At 36.5% G+C, this 17,553-nt stretch overlaps 1 protein-coding gene across 1 annotated transcript in view; it reads right to left on the bottom strand.

The window, feature by feature from the left end:
• LYST (lysosomal trafficking regulator) overlaps positions 1 to 17,553 on the bottom strand; it is a 172,398-nt gene that overhangs the window by 125,929 nt on the left and 28,916 nt on the right. Inside the window, exon 3 of the mRNA XM_037510386.2 lies at positions 13,450 to 13,648. Within this exon, the coding sequence (XP_037366283.1) occupies positions 13,450 to 13,641 (192 nt within the window). The 5' untranslated portion in view covers positions 13,642 to 13,648. The remainder of the gene's footprint in view (positions 1 to 13,449; positions 13,649 to 17,553) is intronic.

Raw genomic sequence — 17,553 nt, 5'->3', positions numbered from 1 at the left:
CACTTTATAAACCTTTCCAGTGACGAAAGAATGTAAGAGTATTTGTAGGAATTTAGCACATTCTTGCTGATTTTTCCCAAAATGGTTATTATGACCATCATGCACATTGCAAGAATTCCTCACCTATGAAAAAACAAATGAGCTAGGTAAAAATGAAAAGTTAAGCCCTATTTCATTAGCAAACCATAACATGAAGTTACAATAAAAGTGTGAAATCTTCATGCAGTTAAATGTAAAAGTGAGAGAACACAATTTTAAAAGGGAAATTGACATTATTAATCAATAATATATATACAGAAAGACTTATTAGTGAAGGAGAGCCAAAAAATATTTACTGACTGCACACTAAATGTCCATAGCATTTACTGTCTTACCCTTTCTGGAGGATATGGTCCAAGCCCTGGCGAGGGTCCCCTCATTTGGTCCATCAAATACATACACACAAACAGTTAAAGAACAATAAAAGGCATGTAGTATAAGTACCCAGGTGTGGAACAGGTATTCAGTTTAGGAGTTTAGAAGAATGTACAATCATTATCAGAAATATGGAAGTGGGATTGAAGCCAGAAATTTGGGACACTTGGGTCATGGCAATCAAGGAATTAATGACAAAAGATTAAATTTCTTGCATCAATCAGTAGAAAGGGTGTTCCAGATGACAAAATCAGATTTACTTGTTAGAAAGACCATTCCAATCACTGTATAGAGGATCAAATTGGTGGTACAGGGGAAGGGATCCATCAATGAGAGGTAATGATGGGCAGAAGTCTATGACCGTAAAATTGAAAAGAAAAATGAAATATCTGAGAAATTACATGGAGAAGTGAAATGACCAAAGTTAATTTCTATGGGGTCTAAGGAAGAAAAAAAATCTAAAAGCACTTGCAGGTTTCTGGGTTTAGGCAACCAGGTGACTGAAAGTGTACTTACCAAGGATTTAGGTGTGGTATTAAGTTGAGATAAAGATGATGGATATGTTAAGATTATTTTAAACATAATGAGTTTAAGAGAGCTATAGGATATCCAGATGGAGAGGGTTTTTCAATAAACAGTTGGATAAAGATCTGAAACTTAAGAAAAAGATGTGAAAGAAATAAAAAGATTTGGGGGTCACTGGGGCAGAAGTCAAGGACATATATGAGACTTCCTAAGGAGCATATGTAGAGTAACAAGAGAAGAATGATGACAATGGAGCTCTGGAGAGCAACATTTAAAGAATTAAGGATGGTAGTGTTGAAGAGAAGTCTGCAAAGGAGCCCTCCCCACCAATCCCCAAAGAAGTAGAACAAGAGTAATCAAGACTCGAGACTGTTCAGGTAAGAAAAGAGCCAACCAAGTAAAGAATTGTGGGTCTTAATTGTATAAAATGGTGGCTGAAAAGCATTTAGCAAATAGAAAGTTATCAGTGACCCTAACAAACACAGTTTTAGTGGAGTTACTAGGGAGCAAGTCCGATGACAATAGGCTGAAGAGTTGAAGGGAATAAGAAGACAGAAACATAATACTTAGACTATTCCTTTTTGGTGTCCTGGTCATGAAAGACCTCAAAATTCTTCAAAAGTAAATAGAAACAGAAAATAATAGGCACAAATAAGAAAATTTCAGACAGAATGCTGTTTTTTTTTTTTTAAAGATTTATTTATTGGGAGGGATTGGGGTCAAAATAAAGGGGTTGCAATTGTTTGGGGAATATAAAAATAAAATTAAAAAAAAAGAAAAAAGAAAAAAAAAGATTTATTTATTTATTTATTTATACAAGCACTGGGTACAGTCAGAAGCGCGAGAGGGTGAGAGAATTCACCAGAGACAGAGCAGAGAGCAGAACAGGCAGACAGACGAAGTACACTGCTGAGGGGAAGTGTGGGTGGCAGGAGAGGTCTGAGCGCCATGTGGGACCCTCGCCTGGTGGCCGGGGATAGAACCGGTGCTGCAGAGGCTGTGGGCAGCTTGGCAGCTCAGCGCTCAACCGCTGCGCCACCAGGGGAGGCCCACAGAATGCTGTTCTATAAAGAATATTAAACGGGGAAAGGGATTACAGAGAGATGAAAAAGGGCACATATAGATAGGTTATTCAGGATGGGCCACCTGAGCAGATTCCTAATGAGACAGCAGCCACATAAAGATTTAGAAGAGAGCTCATACTTGGGCCTCCCTGGTGGTGCAGCAGGTTGAGCAGTGCTGTGAAGCTGTCCACAGCCTCTGCAGCGTGGGTTCGATTCCTGGCCGGCCAGGGAGATACCCACATGGCACAGCAGACCTCTCCTGTCGTGCCTGCTGCTCCCCTCAGCAGTGTGTTTTGGTCTGTCTGCCTGTTCTGCTCCCCGTTCTGTCTCTGGTGAATCCTCTCACCTTCCCGTTGCCTCTGGCCTGTACCCCAGTTCTTGTATAAAAATAAATAAATCGAAAGAAGAAAGAAAGAAGAAAGAAAGAAGAAAGAAAGAAAGGAAAAAGAAGAAAGAAAGAAAGAAAGAAGGAAAGGAAGAAAGAAAGAAGAAAGAAGGAAGAGGCCTCATAATAGGTATATAATAGGCTGGGAATGTGTTTAGTTTTTTCATAGAATAGCAAGCAGGATTGTGCGCATGGTGAGTGCTAAGATATGAAACTGGAAGGCACAGGTCCATGAGGTGGACAGTGCCAGAGCTAATGTGGCCTCATACAAAGAGCTTGGTTTGTAAATATTTTTCCAAACATACTTTCCAGTCTTTCTCAGAGCAGGAACTCCATGGCTTTACTCCTTAGCCATCACCCCCCATTTTCTGCTACCCAATGTCTAGTACATAAATCAATGTTCAAGAAACACCATCACCATCTGCATTAATGATTTTAAATTCTAGTTGCACAGTAAAAATTGTATGAGAAATCCCCATTTCTATGTGCTTTACTTCAAAATCAGCAAGACAAAGATGACTTGCTAACATTTCCATGTATGGCTCATGCTCAGTTTTCTTTTAAGGTGCCAGCAAAATGTATACAGTCTTAAAAAAAACAAAACTAATTTTTGGCATATCAATCCTAGTCTGACTCTTATCTTTAGTAGATGGACTAATAACATTCTGATAGAGCTGGCAGAAAACTCAAGAGTTCGTGAAGAAGTGCTTACAGACATGCTGTCCTTTTAATTTACTTCTTGCTCTGCAACAGTACACTGGCAAATCATCACTGCTATGTGAACAGAAATTCCTGCCTCCAGGCTTTGGTGTGACACATAGTCTGGAACTTCTGCCACGCCTTCCCAATTTGCCAAGAGCTCCTTGCTAGCTTCAAGGCCCCAGCCCCAGCAATACTTCTGCTATCAAGTTTTTCCTCCCACTCCAACCAAAGACCACGGCTCTCTCTTCTTTAGGACTTTCTACTGTTGCCCCACTTTACCAAGTGAATTAATTCTTGGAAACCATGGGTCTTTCAAAAGAATGACATTGAAGCAAGCAAGGTGTTGGTTTTTGCCTCCTGTGCTAGAATGGCAGCCTGGAAGAGAATAGGCCTCACTTCCAACTACAAAAGTGGGAGAACAATTCTTTTTTTTTTTTTTTAAAGATTTATTTATTTATTATTTATACCAGCACTGGTTACAGTCAGAAGCGCGGGAGGGTGAGGGAATTCACCAGAGCCAGAGCGGGGAGCAGAGCAGGCAGAAGGACCAAAGTACACTGCTGAGGGGAGCAGCGGGTAGCAGGAGAGGTCTACGCGCCATGCGGGACCCTCCTCCGGTGGCCGCGGAGCAGCCGGGGATCGAACCAGCGCTGCCGAGGCTGCGGGCAGCTTCGCAACCCAGCGCTCAACCGCTGCGCCACCGGGGAGGCCCACAATTCTTTACATTATATGCAATAAAATCATTTCTAACACCATTCATCAGAGTAGCTCTTTCTAATACTCTGGACCTATTACTTTTTCAGGTGTACATTTCCAAATTTACTTATCCTTTTGTGTCCCAAAGAAAGCACATACATAATTCTACCCTTGTGCAAGTCATAAAATCTTTTTCTCTTATGGGCACTCACACACACACAAACTATAATTTGTAGCCGTCTGTTTCAAATAAACTTCAAATTTTATTTCCCAAGGTTCTACATTGGATTTTATATTAATTGTCTATCTTGGCCATCCAAAAGTAGCAGTGGCAGAATGGGAGACAAAAGGCAAATGAGTCAAATGCCAGGGCTGGGAGCCCAAACTGGACAGGTGCTTATGAAATTGCAAAGGCCGGTAGGCACTGTATCAGTGAGATTTAAAGACCTCAGGATGACATGCTAAAGCAATTTGTACTGTATCCAGAATATGATGGAAAACTGATGAAGTTATTTTAATTGGTAATGGCATTATTTTAAATCAGAATTTTGATATGCTAACTAAATTTACTGTTCCAGACACAAATAGAAATGAGTATGTTTGCTTTAATTTCTTCCTTCAGAATTTTATAATTATTTCTAATATATGTTTATCTATACACAAACCAATGAACACTTCTTCATTAGTACTGCAAAAAAATATTTCCTAGGTGTGAAGATATAGCTCAAGGAAATAAAATTTATTTCTCTTAGTTTTATTATTTGGCAGAACAGTTTTCTGGATGATTGTTTAGATTTTTCTATACACATCACTTTAAAAATGACATTTTTATTCCTCCATCTTTCTCACATTCTACTTCATTGTCATATTCTACTTTACTATTGCATGTTTTTGAAACATGATATCAAATAGAAATAGTAAGTTATTTTTACATTGCCTCCATTATAGAGCTTCTTGTTTAAAATATTACTTTTTTTCCCTACAGTTTGTATATGAAACCCTGTATTATTTTTAGAGACTTTATCAAGGATAAATTTTGTGAAATTTTTTTGATGTCTCAGGATAGTTACATGGACTGTTTTTTCCCCATAGATGTTAAACATCATGCTAATAATTTTTCTTGACGCAGAGAAGGGATTACAATTTTTTTTTTTTAAGGCCAGATAGTAAATACTTGAGGGTTTGTGAGTCAGTCATATGTGGTCTCTGTCATGCATTCTTCTGTTTCTTTTAAGAGTGCTTTAAAGACACAAAAACTATTATTAGTTTGCGGGCTGTCCAGAAACAGATTACTGGCAGCAAGATTTGTCCTGCAGGCCCCATTTCATCCAACTAGGCCCCATTTCCTGTCCTCCTCCCTTCCTGGTAATTAAATGGCTATAATACTCCAGAAGACTTATGATGGTATCTAGTAGTTAGACTGTTAGACTAAAGTGCTACTAAGAATCTTGTGGGTATAGCTCCACATAAGGCTTACATGCCCAAAGTAGAGTGAGCTCTCTCTCAAACACTATTACAGATGTGGTGGAAAGCCACAATGTTTTTTAAGAAAGATGTATTATTAAAATTTACTAATAGCTTGGATGAAAAGGGACACAGACAGTTCAAAATGAAAAGAAACTCTAAGTTCTCTTTGGGGGGGGGCGGGGAAAGGAGGTAAAGGGGTCAAAATCAGGGGGTTGCAATTGTATGGGGAATATAAAAATTAAAAAAAAAATGAAAAAAAAGAAACTCTAAGTTCTCACTTTTCTAAGGGCAGGAAGCAGAGTGAGAAAGCTGTAAATTATAGGTTACCTATTATAGAAGAGAAGACACCTCAGAGGGTGGAGTCAAGAGCTCTTGGATATTCTATGGGTTACTCTCACAAAAGAAAAACATATTCCTTGCTACCTTCCGACCCCCTCCCTCAGGACAGGGGACAACACACACATACTTGATTGGGTTTCAGTGGATTGCTGATTCTATATGCTTCCTTATCAAATACAAGCCTCTATTATGACTAACTTGTTTCTATCTCATTACTGTATATAAAGTATGTGGGGAGCAGATAACTTGTCTTTTTAGTTCACATGCCTCCCAACCAAGAAGAGCTATAATCAAAGTACTACACTTGGAAGTCTCATTTGCATCCAGAACTGTTTCATATCATGAGATCATGGTCTTTGATCCTGATGCCATGATGGGACAATACTTTGAGTGTCCTGGGAAGAAGGAAGTGTGGAAGGAATGCTAATAATTGTTGCCAAAGAGGGTGTGGTAGATAAAATATGGCCACCATTAATTTTCTCCCATCAAGTGATGGTCTTTGTTTCCATCCCTTATATCTGTGCTGGACTTGTGACTTGCTTTGTCTAGTAAAATGGGGCAGAAGTGATATTATACAACTACTTGCAATTTCATCATCAAGTAAAGAAGCTGAGTCTATCCAATGGAAAGATGAGGGGGCATGTGGATGAAAACTGAGGCTGCCTGGCCAACAGTACCATATAGCAGCCTTTGGTCTTCTGCCAACTGACTGAAATTCAGAAGTAAGCCCAGCTGAGTACCACAAGGAACAGATGTTGCCAGCACAGCTCAGCCTACCTAAACTGCCAACTCACAAAATCATGAGTAAATAAATCATTGCATAACGACATTGTATTATGTTGCTAAGTTTCTGGAATGTAGTTTTTTAAACACCAATCAACTGATGTACTCATTCTTCCTATGTATTAGCTTGAGTGTAAGGAGAGCTATCGCAATGAATTATCTCCTTTTTGAGATAGCATCACCATCTAGTGGCTGAAGATGTCAATTGCAATCATACTCTACTAAGTAGGAACGCCAGCATCCCCTATGTTCCTTCATCTCTGCCAGAATAATCATGCATAGATAAATATTAGCATGTGTGTAAACAAAATTTATAAAACCAGATGTAGTAAATTGAATTTCATTATTATTTTACTTTTACTAAATTTAAAAAATTTCAATTTTCTCCTAATGAAACGAATAACATTACCAATGACTTAGTTGTCAAATCTGAACAATATTTGACTATTCTTTTTTTTTTATTTTTTTAAGATTTATTTTATTTATTTATTTACTTATACAAGCACTGGGTACAGTCAGAAGCATGGGAGGGTGAGAGAATTCACCAGAGCCAGAGCAGGGAGCAGAGCAGGCAGGACTGAAGTACACTGCTGAGGGGAGCAGCGGGCGGCAGGAGAGGTCTGCGCGCCACGTGGGACCCTCCTCCGGTGGCTGGGGAGCAGCCGGGGATCGAACAGGCGCTGCAGAGGCTGTGGGCAGCCTCGCAACGCAGCGCTCAACCGCTGCGCCACCGGGGATGCCCAATATTTGACTATTCTTTTCCAGAACTGATTTTCATTTTTAACAAAACACCTATCATCAACCATTATACCCCCTCCACACTTACTGCCACCCTGCATGCTCTTAACTTCTGGTAACCTCATTTTAGTTTTTAATGCCCACTAGTTTATTTTTATTTTGTTTGTTTATCTGCTTGTATTATTTTCCGTATATTGCACATATAGGTGAAATTATTCCATATTTATCATTATCTTTCTGATGTTATTTCACATAGTCCCCTTGAGCTCCTTTCATTTTGCTGCAAGTGGCAAAATTTTATGTTTCCTTATAGCTGATAGTATTCCGTTGTGTATGTACACACACACACGCACACATACACACACATTGTCTTTATCCAATCATCTATGGTCACTTAGGTTACTTCCACATCTTTCTGTGACTAATGCTGCAATAAACATTGTGGTGCTTTCTGAGTTGATTTCATATTCTTAAGAAAGCTACTCAGAAGAATTGCTGGGTCATATGGTAGTTTTTCTATTTTTAGTTGCTGAATAAGGTCTGTACTACTTTCCAAAATGGCTATTCCAATGTACATTCCTACCATCAGTGTGTAAGTTAAGTGTCCCTCTTTCTCCACATCCTTGTGAACGCTTTTTAAGTTTTTTTGATGTAAGTCATTCTTACAGTTGCGTTATCATCTCTCATTGTGGTTTTGATTTATATTTCCCTATTAAGAAGTGATAATGAATATTTTTCATGTCTATTGTCCATTGTAGCTCCTCTTTGGAAAATAGTCTACTCAAACATTCTGCCCATTTTTTAATAGTGTTTTTTATTTTGGTTGTTAAATAGGTTCTTCATAAACCTTGGATATTAACTCCTTATAGGATATGTGATGTGCAAATATCTTCTTCCATTCAGTAGAATTTTTAGTCTGCTGACATTTTCTTCTGCTGTGCAAAAGTTTAAAATTTTGTTAAGTTCTAACTGTCTATTTCTGCTTTCATTTCTCTTGCCATTGGGGTGACTCCCAAATATTTCTGTCACTAATTTCATGGAATGTGTCACCTATGTTTCTTTTATGTATTCCATGTTTTCAAATCTTATATCCAAGTCTTTATTCTATTTTGAATTTATTTTTATATATGGAGCTAGAGAGTGATCCAGTTTCATTATTACATAGATCCAGTTTCCCACTACCACATGTTGAAGAGATTTTCCTTTCTCTATTATATAGTCTTGACTCCTCTGTCATAAATTAGATGTTGATAGATTTGTGTATTTTTTTCTGGGGTTTCCATTCTGTCCCACTGATCCATGTGTCTACTTTTATTCTAGTGGCACTTTTTTTTTTTTTTAGGGGATTTTTTTTTTATTTTGTTTTATATATATTTTACATCATTTTTCATTTTTACACAATGTATGCATCTTCATCTTGGTTATAGCCCCCATACAATCCCCTCCCTTATTTTGACCCTAATCCCTCCTGCCCTTCCCCGCCCCTGTAGTGTGTCTCTGGTTTATAGTTGCTTGGGAGCTGGAAGGGATCATGCTCAGCAAAGTAAGCCAGAAAGAAAAAGAAAAACATCGGATGGTCTCACTCATAGCAGGAATTTAGAAGACCTAAATAAGGGACCAGGAAAAAGCCTAATTATAATAAAGTAAAAATCTAGTGGCACTTCTTTACTTACTATTGCTTCATAATATATTTCTAAATCAGGTAACATGTTACCTTCATTTTTCTTTTTTCTCAAAATTGCTTTAGTTATTTGATGTCTTATGGGATTTCTTATAAATTTTTAGCATTTTTGTAATTACACATTAACAGAATGAAAAGGAAAAATAATATGAAAGTCTCAATAGAAACAGAAAAGATATTTGGCAAAATCCAACACCCATTCAGAATAAAAACTCTCAACAATGGGAAGAGAAGAGAACCACCTCACTCTGATAGAAGTCATCTAAGAAAAATCTAGAGTTGACATCAGATTTCAAGGTGAAATATTGATCAATTTTCCTCAAAGTCAGACACAGCATAACATTTTTTCATTACTTGCATTTACCTTTGTACTAGAAACCAGTACAAAAGGCAAGAAAATGAAGGATATAAAAATTGGAAAAGTCAAATGTTCATTATTTACAGATGACAAGATTGTTTACACAGAAAATCCTAAGGAATTGACAGAAAAACTTCAAGATAAATATAAATAAATGAATTTAGCAAAGGCACATGACACATGAACTACATAAAAAAATCAATTATATTTCCATGAGTAACAAACAATAGAGAATGTTTTTTATAATAGCATCAAAAATAATAAAGTATGTAGAATAAATTTAACCCCCAAAATGCAGAGAAACCACAAAACACTGCAGAGAAATTAGAGAAGACTCAAAGAGAGATTTATAAACCAAGTTCATTGATTGAGAAATAACATTGTTGACAATTTTCTTCAAAATGAGTTTTAGATTCAATGCCATTACAACAGAAATCCTACCAGGAATTTTTGTAGAAATAAGCTGATTCTAAAATTTATATTGAAAAGCAAAAGGCCTACAATAGACAAATACTCTTGAAAAAGAAAAACTAGAGGACTTATACCACTTAGTTTCTAGATTTACTATAAAAGCTACAGTAATCAAGACAGTAAGTATGGTATTAGTAAAAGAACAGATGACAGATAAGTAGAGCAGAAGAGTCAAGAAATACACTAAAACACATAGTCAACTGATTTTCAACAAAAGCACTCATTTGGTGAAGCTATTTGGTGAAGGAAAGAATAGACTGGTAAGAAGAAATGTTGCTGAAAATACTGAATAACTAATGTGGGAGGAGCTAAAAGGGACCCTAACTCCTACCTCACATTAAACACAAATATCAATTCAAAATGGATCACAGAACTAAAAGTAAAAAATAACTAAAAAGCTCCAAAAAAAAAAAAAATAGAATATCTTTGCAATTTTATGGTTGTAAGACAAATATTTCTTAGGCTACCACAAGCACTATTTGCAAAAGAAAAAAAATACTGCTCTTTTAAAGACATTGTTAAGAAATGAAAAGCAAATATTCTCAATTCAACAAAAACTTATATTCAGAAACATAAAGAGCTACTATAATCTGACTCTAAAAATGGCACAAAATTTGAACAGACATTCACAAAAGAAGACATACATATGGCCGAAAAGCACACAAAAAAGTGCTCAACATCATTGTCAGTGAAATATGAATTAAAATAACACTGAGAAACTATTTCATATTCACTTAACATGGCTATTGCTAAAAAGACTGGCAATATCAAACATAGAGAGGATGGAAAACAACTGGAATTCTTATATATTGTTTGTGAGAATGAAAAGTGGGACAACTACTTTTGAAAAACAGTTTGGCCATTTCTTATAATATCAAATATCTATCTTTTGACCCAGTAAATGTATGCCTAAATATTTATCCATGGAAAATGAGCATATATTCACAAAGTTTTTTTATAAGATTGTTCATAGCAGCTTTACTTATTATAGCCAAATGCAAACCCAAAAGGTTAAACAACAGGTGAACAGTTAAATTACGGTAAGCCCATACAAAAAAAATACTAATCAGAAGCAAAATGTAATGAACTCTGATTCATGCAACATGGATGAATCTTTGAGACACCACAGCACATACTGCATGATTCCAATTACTTGAACGAAAAAAACTATCCTTAGATGTTAGAAATCAGAAGAGTGGTTATCTTGCAGAGGGCAAAATAAGGGGTTGACTGAGAGGCAGCATGGTATCTAAACATTAATATGGATTGTGGTTACACAGATGTAGGTATTTGTCAAAATGTATCCAATTATACACTTAATATCTGTGCATTTACTGCATGCAAATTATGACTCAATAAAAGTCTACTTAATTTTTTTATATTAAATATCTGTAAGAAAAGTACTACAGTAGAAAGGCAAAGGCTTACACTCCCTTTCCCCCAGAGTACCTAAGAGTGCACAGACAACGCTGAAGTTCCTCCTGAAATACACAGCTTTGGTCTAGTGTTTTGATTTTATCATAAATGATGAAATCTTGTGCAATTAAATTTTCCTTAAAAATCCAAATAATCATTCTTTATTCCCTTGTTTAGACAATTAAATAAGCCTATTTTTAAGATGACTATTTTCATTCTATTTCTACTGTTCCTACTATCACTGCTACAGATTTTCCAAAAAGCGAGTAAGGAGACTAAGAGGGGTAGGGGTAAAAAATATTATCATCAGAAAATATACTGTTGCAATTATGACTTGAATGATTTCAGTCACTTAATAAAAGCTATTACATGGCTGAAAGGGAAAGTATAAAATCTTTAGAGGCACAGTAGATTAGTGTGTACTTAGGTTAACGGGGATGGGAGGGATAGTAGAATGAAAGTTAAATGGCATGGAGTTTCTATTTGCAGTGATGGAAATGCTCTAAAATTGACTACGGTGCAGATACACTAAAATTTATTGAGTTTTAGATATGAAATGGGTAAAAAATCTATGAAGTATGAATTATATCTCAATAAAAATTGTCATAACAAAAAGTGAGATTTTGATCAGATTGCATTGGAATCTATGCATTAATTTAGAAAAATAGTTCTCCACAATATTGATTTTTTCAATATGTGAAAATTATGTATTTCTGTATTTATTTGGGTCTTTAGTACAGTAATGTTTTTATAGAATTCTACACAGAAGTCTGTATATATATTTTATTAGATTTGTTAGTGGGTATTTTATATTCCTGATTTGATGTTTGTATAGTAGTTTTTAAAAAAGAAAGCACTAACTTGGCCTAGTATGAGAAAAGAAAATGAACAGAGTATGATATACATACTAAATCATCAAAATGTTAAAATAAAAAATAACTACATATGATCTACTAATTTTTCTGATTTTTAAATTTTTATAGAAAAGTTATACAAATATGTAAAATTAAATTACATTTAGTCACACATTAAGCAAATCACATTCATGAAAAAAGGAAACTCATAAATCTGCAAATATGCTGGAAAATTCTATGACAGGTGGATACTATATAACAAATACTGGTTCATAATTATTAGGTTTCTTAGCTTACAGTGAAAACAGATGCATTGTTAAGTTTCAGTTTCTATATTTATTAGTAAAATGTTTTCATAGCAAAGAAATTTTATTTAACAATGGCTGAGTTTATATCTAAAGTCAGTTACAGGTGGAGCAAGGGGTTAAGCACTACACTATGAAGTAATCTGCAGCCTCCACAGCACAAGTTCAATCCCTGGCCAGCCAGGGAGCAACCCACATGGTGCAGCAGACATCTCCTGTCTCGTCCACTGCTCCCCTCAGCAGTGTGTTTCAGTCAGTCTGCCTGTTTTGTTCCCCTCTCTGTCTCTGGTGAATCCTCTCACTCCCCTGCATCTCTGGCCTGCACCCCAACTCTTGTATGCATCAATCAATCAATCAATAAAGTCGGTGACATTTAAAGTGTTTAGGAATGTCCATCCTATTGGTGCTACAGAGAACTTAGTAACTTTTTAACTCAAGTTAATTGAAATATTATCTACTACATTAATTAGTCCTCTAAAGGCAGATGGTAGAGTTTTTCTTTCATAAAAATAAATTTCTTTTCTATAAAAATGAAATAAAAATATAAATCACATTTGGGCTTCAAGTTAACTTCTCCTGAGTTACCTAATGTTTCTGCATTTCAGTTTTTCATCTACAAAAGGGGGTTAGATGGAAATATCTCTAAAGTTAGTCCCAACTAACTTTAAAATTCTATTGAGTATATAAGGAAACACATGGTTTATAGAATTCTACACAGTATTAAACCACATGGTCATGTCATACTTTAAGCAAATATAACAATGTACAAAAAACTAGCTGTAGATAAACTGAAGGACTCAGTAATTATTAGTTTACACAAAGGATTTTTTTTATTTCCACCCCAGAATTAGAAAATGCCCTAAATATAATTTATACTTAAATTTATAAGTTTTTCAAAAGTCTATCTAATGCTTACTGAAAGAGCATATTCATCATATTTTTCAATCATAATTTTTTTCTCTACTAATAATCATAATTATCTCACAATATTAGGGTAAAAAGCACAGCATATGGGAACTCTTATAGGAGAAAGGCCATTTATAATTTTTAGAAATTTCAGATATTTTGAAAACTAACTAAGTAAATAAATAAATAGTAAGTTCATAAATGGGGCTGCTCTATTGTTGGAGTGATATGAGAGATAGCACTTTATCTCAAAGAGAATCTCAGAAACTATGTAAATAAGAAATTATATATCAATAACTAGCTATAATATATTCATTAAAAAAGTATTTGATATGAGAATGTTACCTGATCAATGATAGAATTTAGCTTGGTAAGCAACAGAAATCCTCGGCCATGAACAAGGTATTGTCCAAGCGTTGCCATGTGTGTCTCCTCCTCTTCTTCCTCCTTAGCTTCCACCCTCTGGACCACTGCATTGCAAAGCCGGTTGACATCTGTCAGAAATTCACGTGCCAATGAATTACTGTCCGTGCTCATGACCGAGCTATAGAATAAATATTACAAAAAAAAAAAAAATTAGAAAAGCAAAAATTCACTTTTAAAATTATGTATTTTTATTGTTTGTCTTTTAATTGAAGACTGACTTTAAATTGCTGGGCGTTGGTACATATTCTATAATATTTCCAAATGTATTCTGGAAATATAATCTAGTCCATTACTCTTTAAATAGTCCCATATCACAGAAATCAGTTCTTGGATTGCAATGCCTGTGAGCATAACCACAAATGAGTAAGTGACAGCACCTAGGTAGCAGATACTTGTGAATGGTTAACAGTTAAGGTAGATCCTGACTTTCTTAAATAGCCTCACCATAGAATAAAAATAAACCTACTACTTAAAAAATATTCTTGTTTTACATGTTCTAAGAGATAAATGGATCCTCTAAAAATACAATCTATTCAGCACTTGATAAGAACCCACAATCACTAACTCCCTCCCCCAAACACCAGAGTTCAGTTAACGGCAGTAAATAAAAGAATATATAATAAAGTGAATAAAAACTGAAAAATTCTAGCAGTTGAAATTATACCTCTTTACTTCTTACTATACATCTGAATTAAATAAAGGGCAATGTGACATGTTAAGATTAAAGAAAAAAGCAAGGTAAAGTAGACAAAAGAAGGGAAAACACAAATATAAAGAAAAAATATATAAATATTCAGAAAGGAAAAATCTCCAATAAACAACAAAATCCCCAAAGAACTTTCAAAATAGTCCGATCTTGGGGCTAAAAGTTGTTTTCAGAAATCCAATACCCTTTAAAACCTTTTTAACCTGGAGAGGTCAAATTAAATGAGATGTGTCGACCTTCACCCACTATCCCTGTGCAGAAGGCAATGCCTACTCCATGGGCACTTTCAGCCTTGGGGTCCTAATCAACTGAACCACACTTAATTCAGCCCCCGAACACACTAGCTAAAAGATGATGTTTGTGAGGTGCTGCTCACCAACAGGCTCTGGACCAATCAGGTTTTCTTTCTCTCTCATAGAAATTTGAAGTAAGGGACATAGTTGATGTACTGAAAAGTCACATAGAAATGTGTCTGTGGTAGTCATAGTGAGGTAGTTAAGGTTCAGAAGAAGCTGAGTAGATGAAAATAAACAAGATAAAAAGAGAAAGAAATAAACACAAAAAGGAGATAACAAAAAATATTTCTAATATTACTTTGGTTTCTGATATTCTAGGGCCTGATGGTTTAATTCTTGGATTCCTATCAGTATTCTAGGTATAATTACAATAATAATTGCCTCTTTAGTATAACAAATATCATTATTTTAAATATTACTTGGCAGAGGAAAAATGTTGAAGAAGAAGAAATGTACACTCATTATTCCAAAATGCATCAATAATCTCTATTATATAAATTATTAGTTCTTTCTATGCTTTCATAAAGTAAAATTGTTCAATAAATCAAACAACCCAATTTATATTCAGCCCATAATTATCTGACTTTATTAAGTTATTTCACCTAATCTACCAATGATATTAAGAGACATAAATTATGGAGTATATCACACACATGCAAAAGCTACAACACAATGCATTCTTATTAATTAGAATTTTCCATATACTATCATCTTCTAGGCCATCAAGACCATCTATCATGCACATTTCTTAAAAGTGTTACTGTTGCTGGGATTTTTTTCAAAGATGCTGATATTCTGTAAGTTATGTTGCTGCTGCTTTCTTGATCTTATCAGACAGGATCAGTACAGAGTCTCAAAACAACCAGGAAACATGTAAAACCCATCAGATATAGTGCAGACTATGCATGCAACTTAACGGAAACACTGACACTGTGTACAGCAATGACGAGGTCCACAAATGAATAGGCAAAAACAACTTCAAATGTGTAGCTTACTGACAGTGCTTATAAGACACCATCAACTAACTGGAAGTCACAATGCAACTTAAGAAATATTGAAAATGAAAAATGGGAGTAACATTTCTAAAATGGGAACAATGGTCATTCTTGATAGGCCCCCCTCCCAAAGTCAACTAACAACTACTCAGGAACAAGACACTACTAGGAGAGTCACAGAACTTGGGAGTGAGGTTGAATCATTTCCCTGCAGCTCAGAGACCAAAACAGACTGCATTAAATGGGTAAGAGAAGCAGCTACAGGTTAATTGTATTGATCCTCCCCCGGACTACTGGATCAGCACACAGAGGTCTCTGCTGAGTCTCTAATTCCCCCAGTGGGAAAACAGAAACCAGAGGGGGCCAATAAGTCTCTCCCCAGTACTGTGGGTAGCTTTTCAGGAGCCTCTATACTAATACCACTGGGACTGCAGGAGAATCTGTGGGACTCAAGCATGGGAATCTGACTGGGGAGGGAAGGAAAGGAAGGATTTTCAACAACCATCTTACAGCATCTTTGCAGACCAAGTTCAAGGCCATGGAACTTGGTGGGACACAGATTTGCCTGATTCTGTCAAGACACTGGTTTGGTTTGCCTATGTGCCCAGGCAAGGTACTGAGTCACCGCCCTACCCAATGTGGAGAGTGCTTCTGCACCCAATCTAACCAGAGGACTGATAATTCCTAGAAACTGTAGGCCCAGTGGGGTTCAAGTTGAGATGCAGGCAGGCCAGAGTTGATAGCTCCTAGAGAAAAGCCAGGATGAGTGGTGACGGCTTCCTGAGCTAGGCACAAGTAGGAGTATTAATTTACAGTCAAGGCTGAGGGTAGCCTCGAGCCCCTCCCAACTAGAAAGCTGTATAAGGAATTGTCTGGAGCAGCCCCTCCCCTTCCTGCCTAGACAAGCAGGATGACAAACAGCCCCAACTGCTATGGAGAGTACCTTCAAGCCCTATTTGATTTGAAGGACCAAAGACAAACCCTGGAAGCTATGTGGCTCAGTGACCCTCAAGCCCAGAGAAAGGCAGACAATATTTTCAGAACAAAACCAATGGCCCTATTTTTTCAGGGCACGTGGGTACAGATCAGTTGGAGTTAAAACAATAGAATTTTTAGACAAACTTTAATAAAAGGGTTTTAGAACTGATTATCCTGCTCTGCTCAGACAGGAAAACTAAGTCATAGCCTGGTTTATGGCTGGCTGAATACAGCCTTTAGCCTGCTAGCTCAGGGAACCTAATGAACACACACAAGGTAGCTATGTAGCCCATTCAGTAGTCCAGGTACAGTGCCATACTAGCAGAAAGCACAGCTTGTGGCTTCCCCCATCTGTAAAGCAAAACAAGTGGCCTCACCTAACCAGGCAATTCAGTTTCATAGCCAAGCCTGATTTGGATCCCCAAACCATTACTTATACAGGCCCTGGGGCTTATCCTTTTGCACCTACAAAGCAGAGAAGCTAATCCAGAGCCCCATCAACAGCTCAATACAGTATCCAATCCTGACCATCTAGTAAGTCTCACCAGAGAATCCAGGCAGAGCCCATCTTACAGCTCCACTTGTATAGGTAACCAAAGCAGTAGTAGTCCTACCCAACTGTTCCCAGCCAGTGGTGCACACACCCATGCCTGTCCTCAGAGCTCAAACAGTAGCCTTGCCTCAAAATAGACCATAATAGCAGATCCCTCATGCTAAAGGACATTACCAGCAGACACACCCAGAAACCCAAAGTGAGCCAACTGTCTCTGCCAAAGAAAACCTTCAAAGTTTGGAAAACAAGCCCGATTACTAGAGAGAGGGCAATATAAGAACTCAAGAATGGAAAAAAAAAAAAAAAAGGCAGGTAAAAAATGACAGTGACAAAGGAAGTTAATAAAGTTCCAATGACTGGCATGACTGACCCTACGGAAACGGAGAGCTATAAACTCTAAGACAAAGAATTCAGAATAATCCTCTTAAGGAAGTTTAGTGAACTACAAAGACAACACAGATAGCAAAATTAGGAAAAGAAATGCATGAACAAAAC

The sequence above is a fragment of the Talpa occidentalis genome, unplaced genomic scaffold, assembly GCF_014898055.3.
Source record: "Talpa occidentalis isolate TD23 unplaced genomic scaffold, MPIMG_talOcc4v2.1 talOcc4.14, whole genome shotgun sequence".
Taxonomy (NCBI): domain Eukaryota; kingdom Metazoa; phylum Chordata; class Mammalia; order Eulipotyphla; family Talpidae; genus Talpa; species Talpa occidentalis.
Note: the sequence above shows the minus strand (reverse complement) of the source record. Positions and strands in the feature narration are given on the sequence as shown.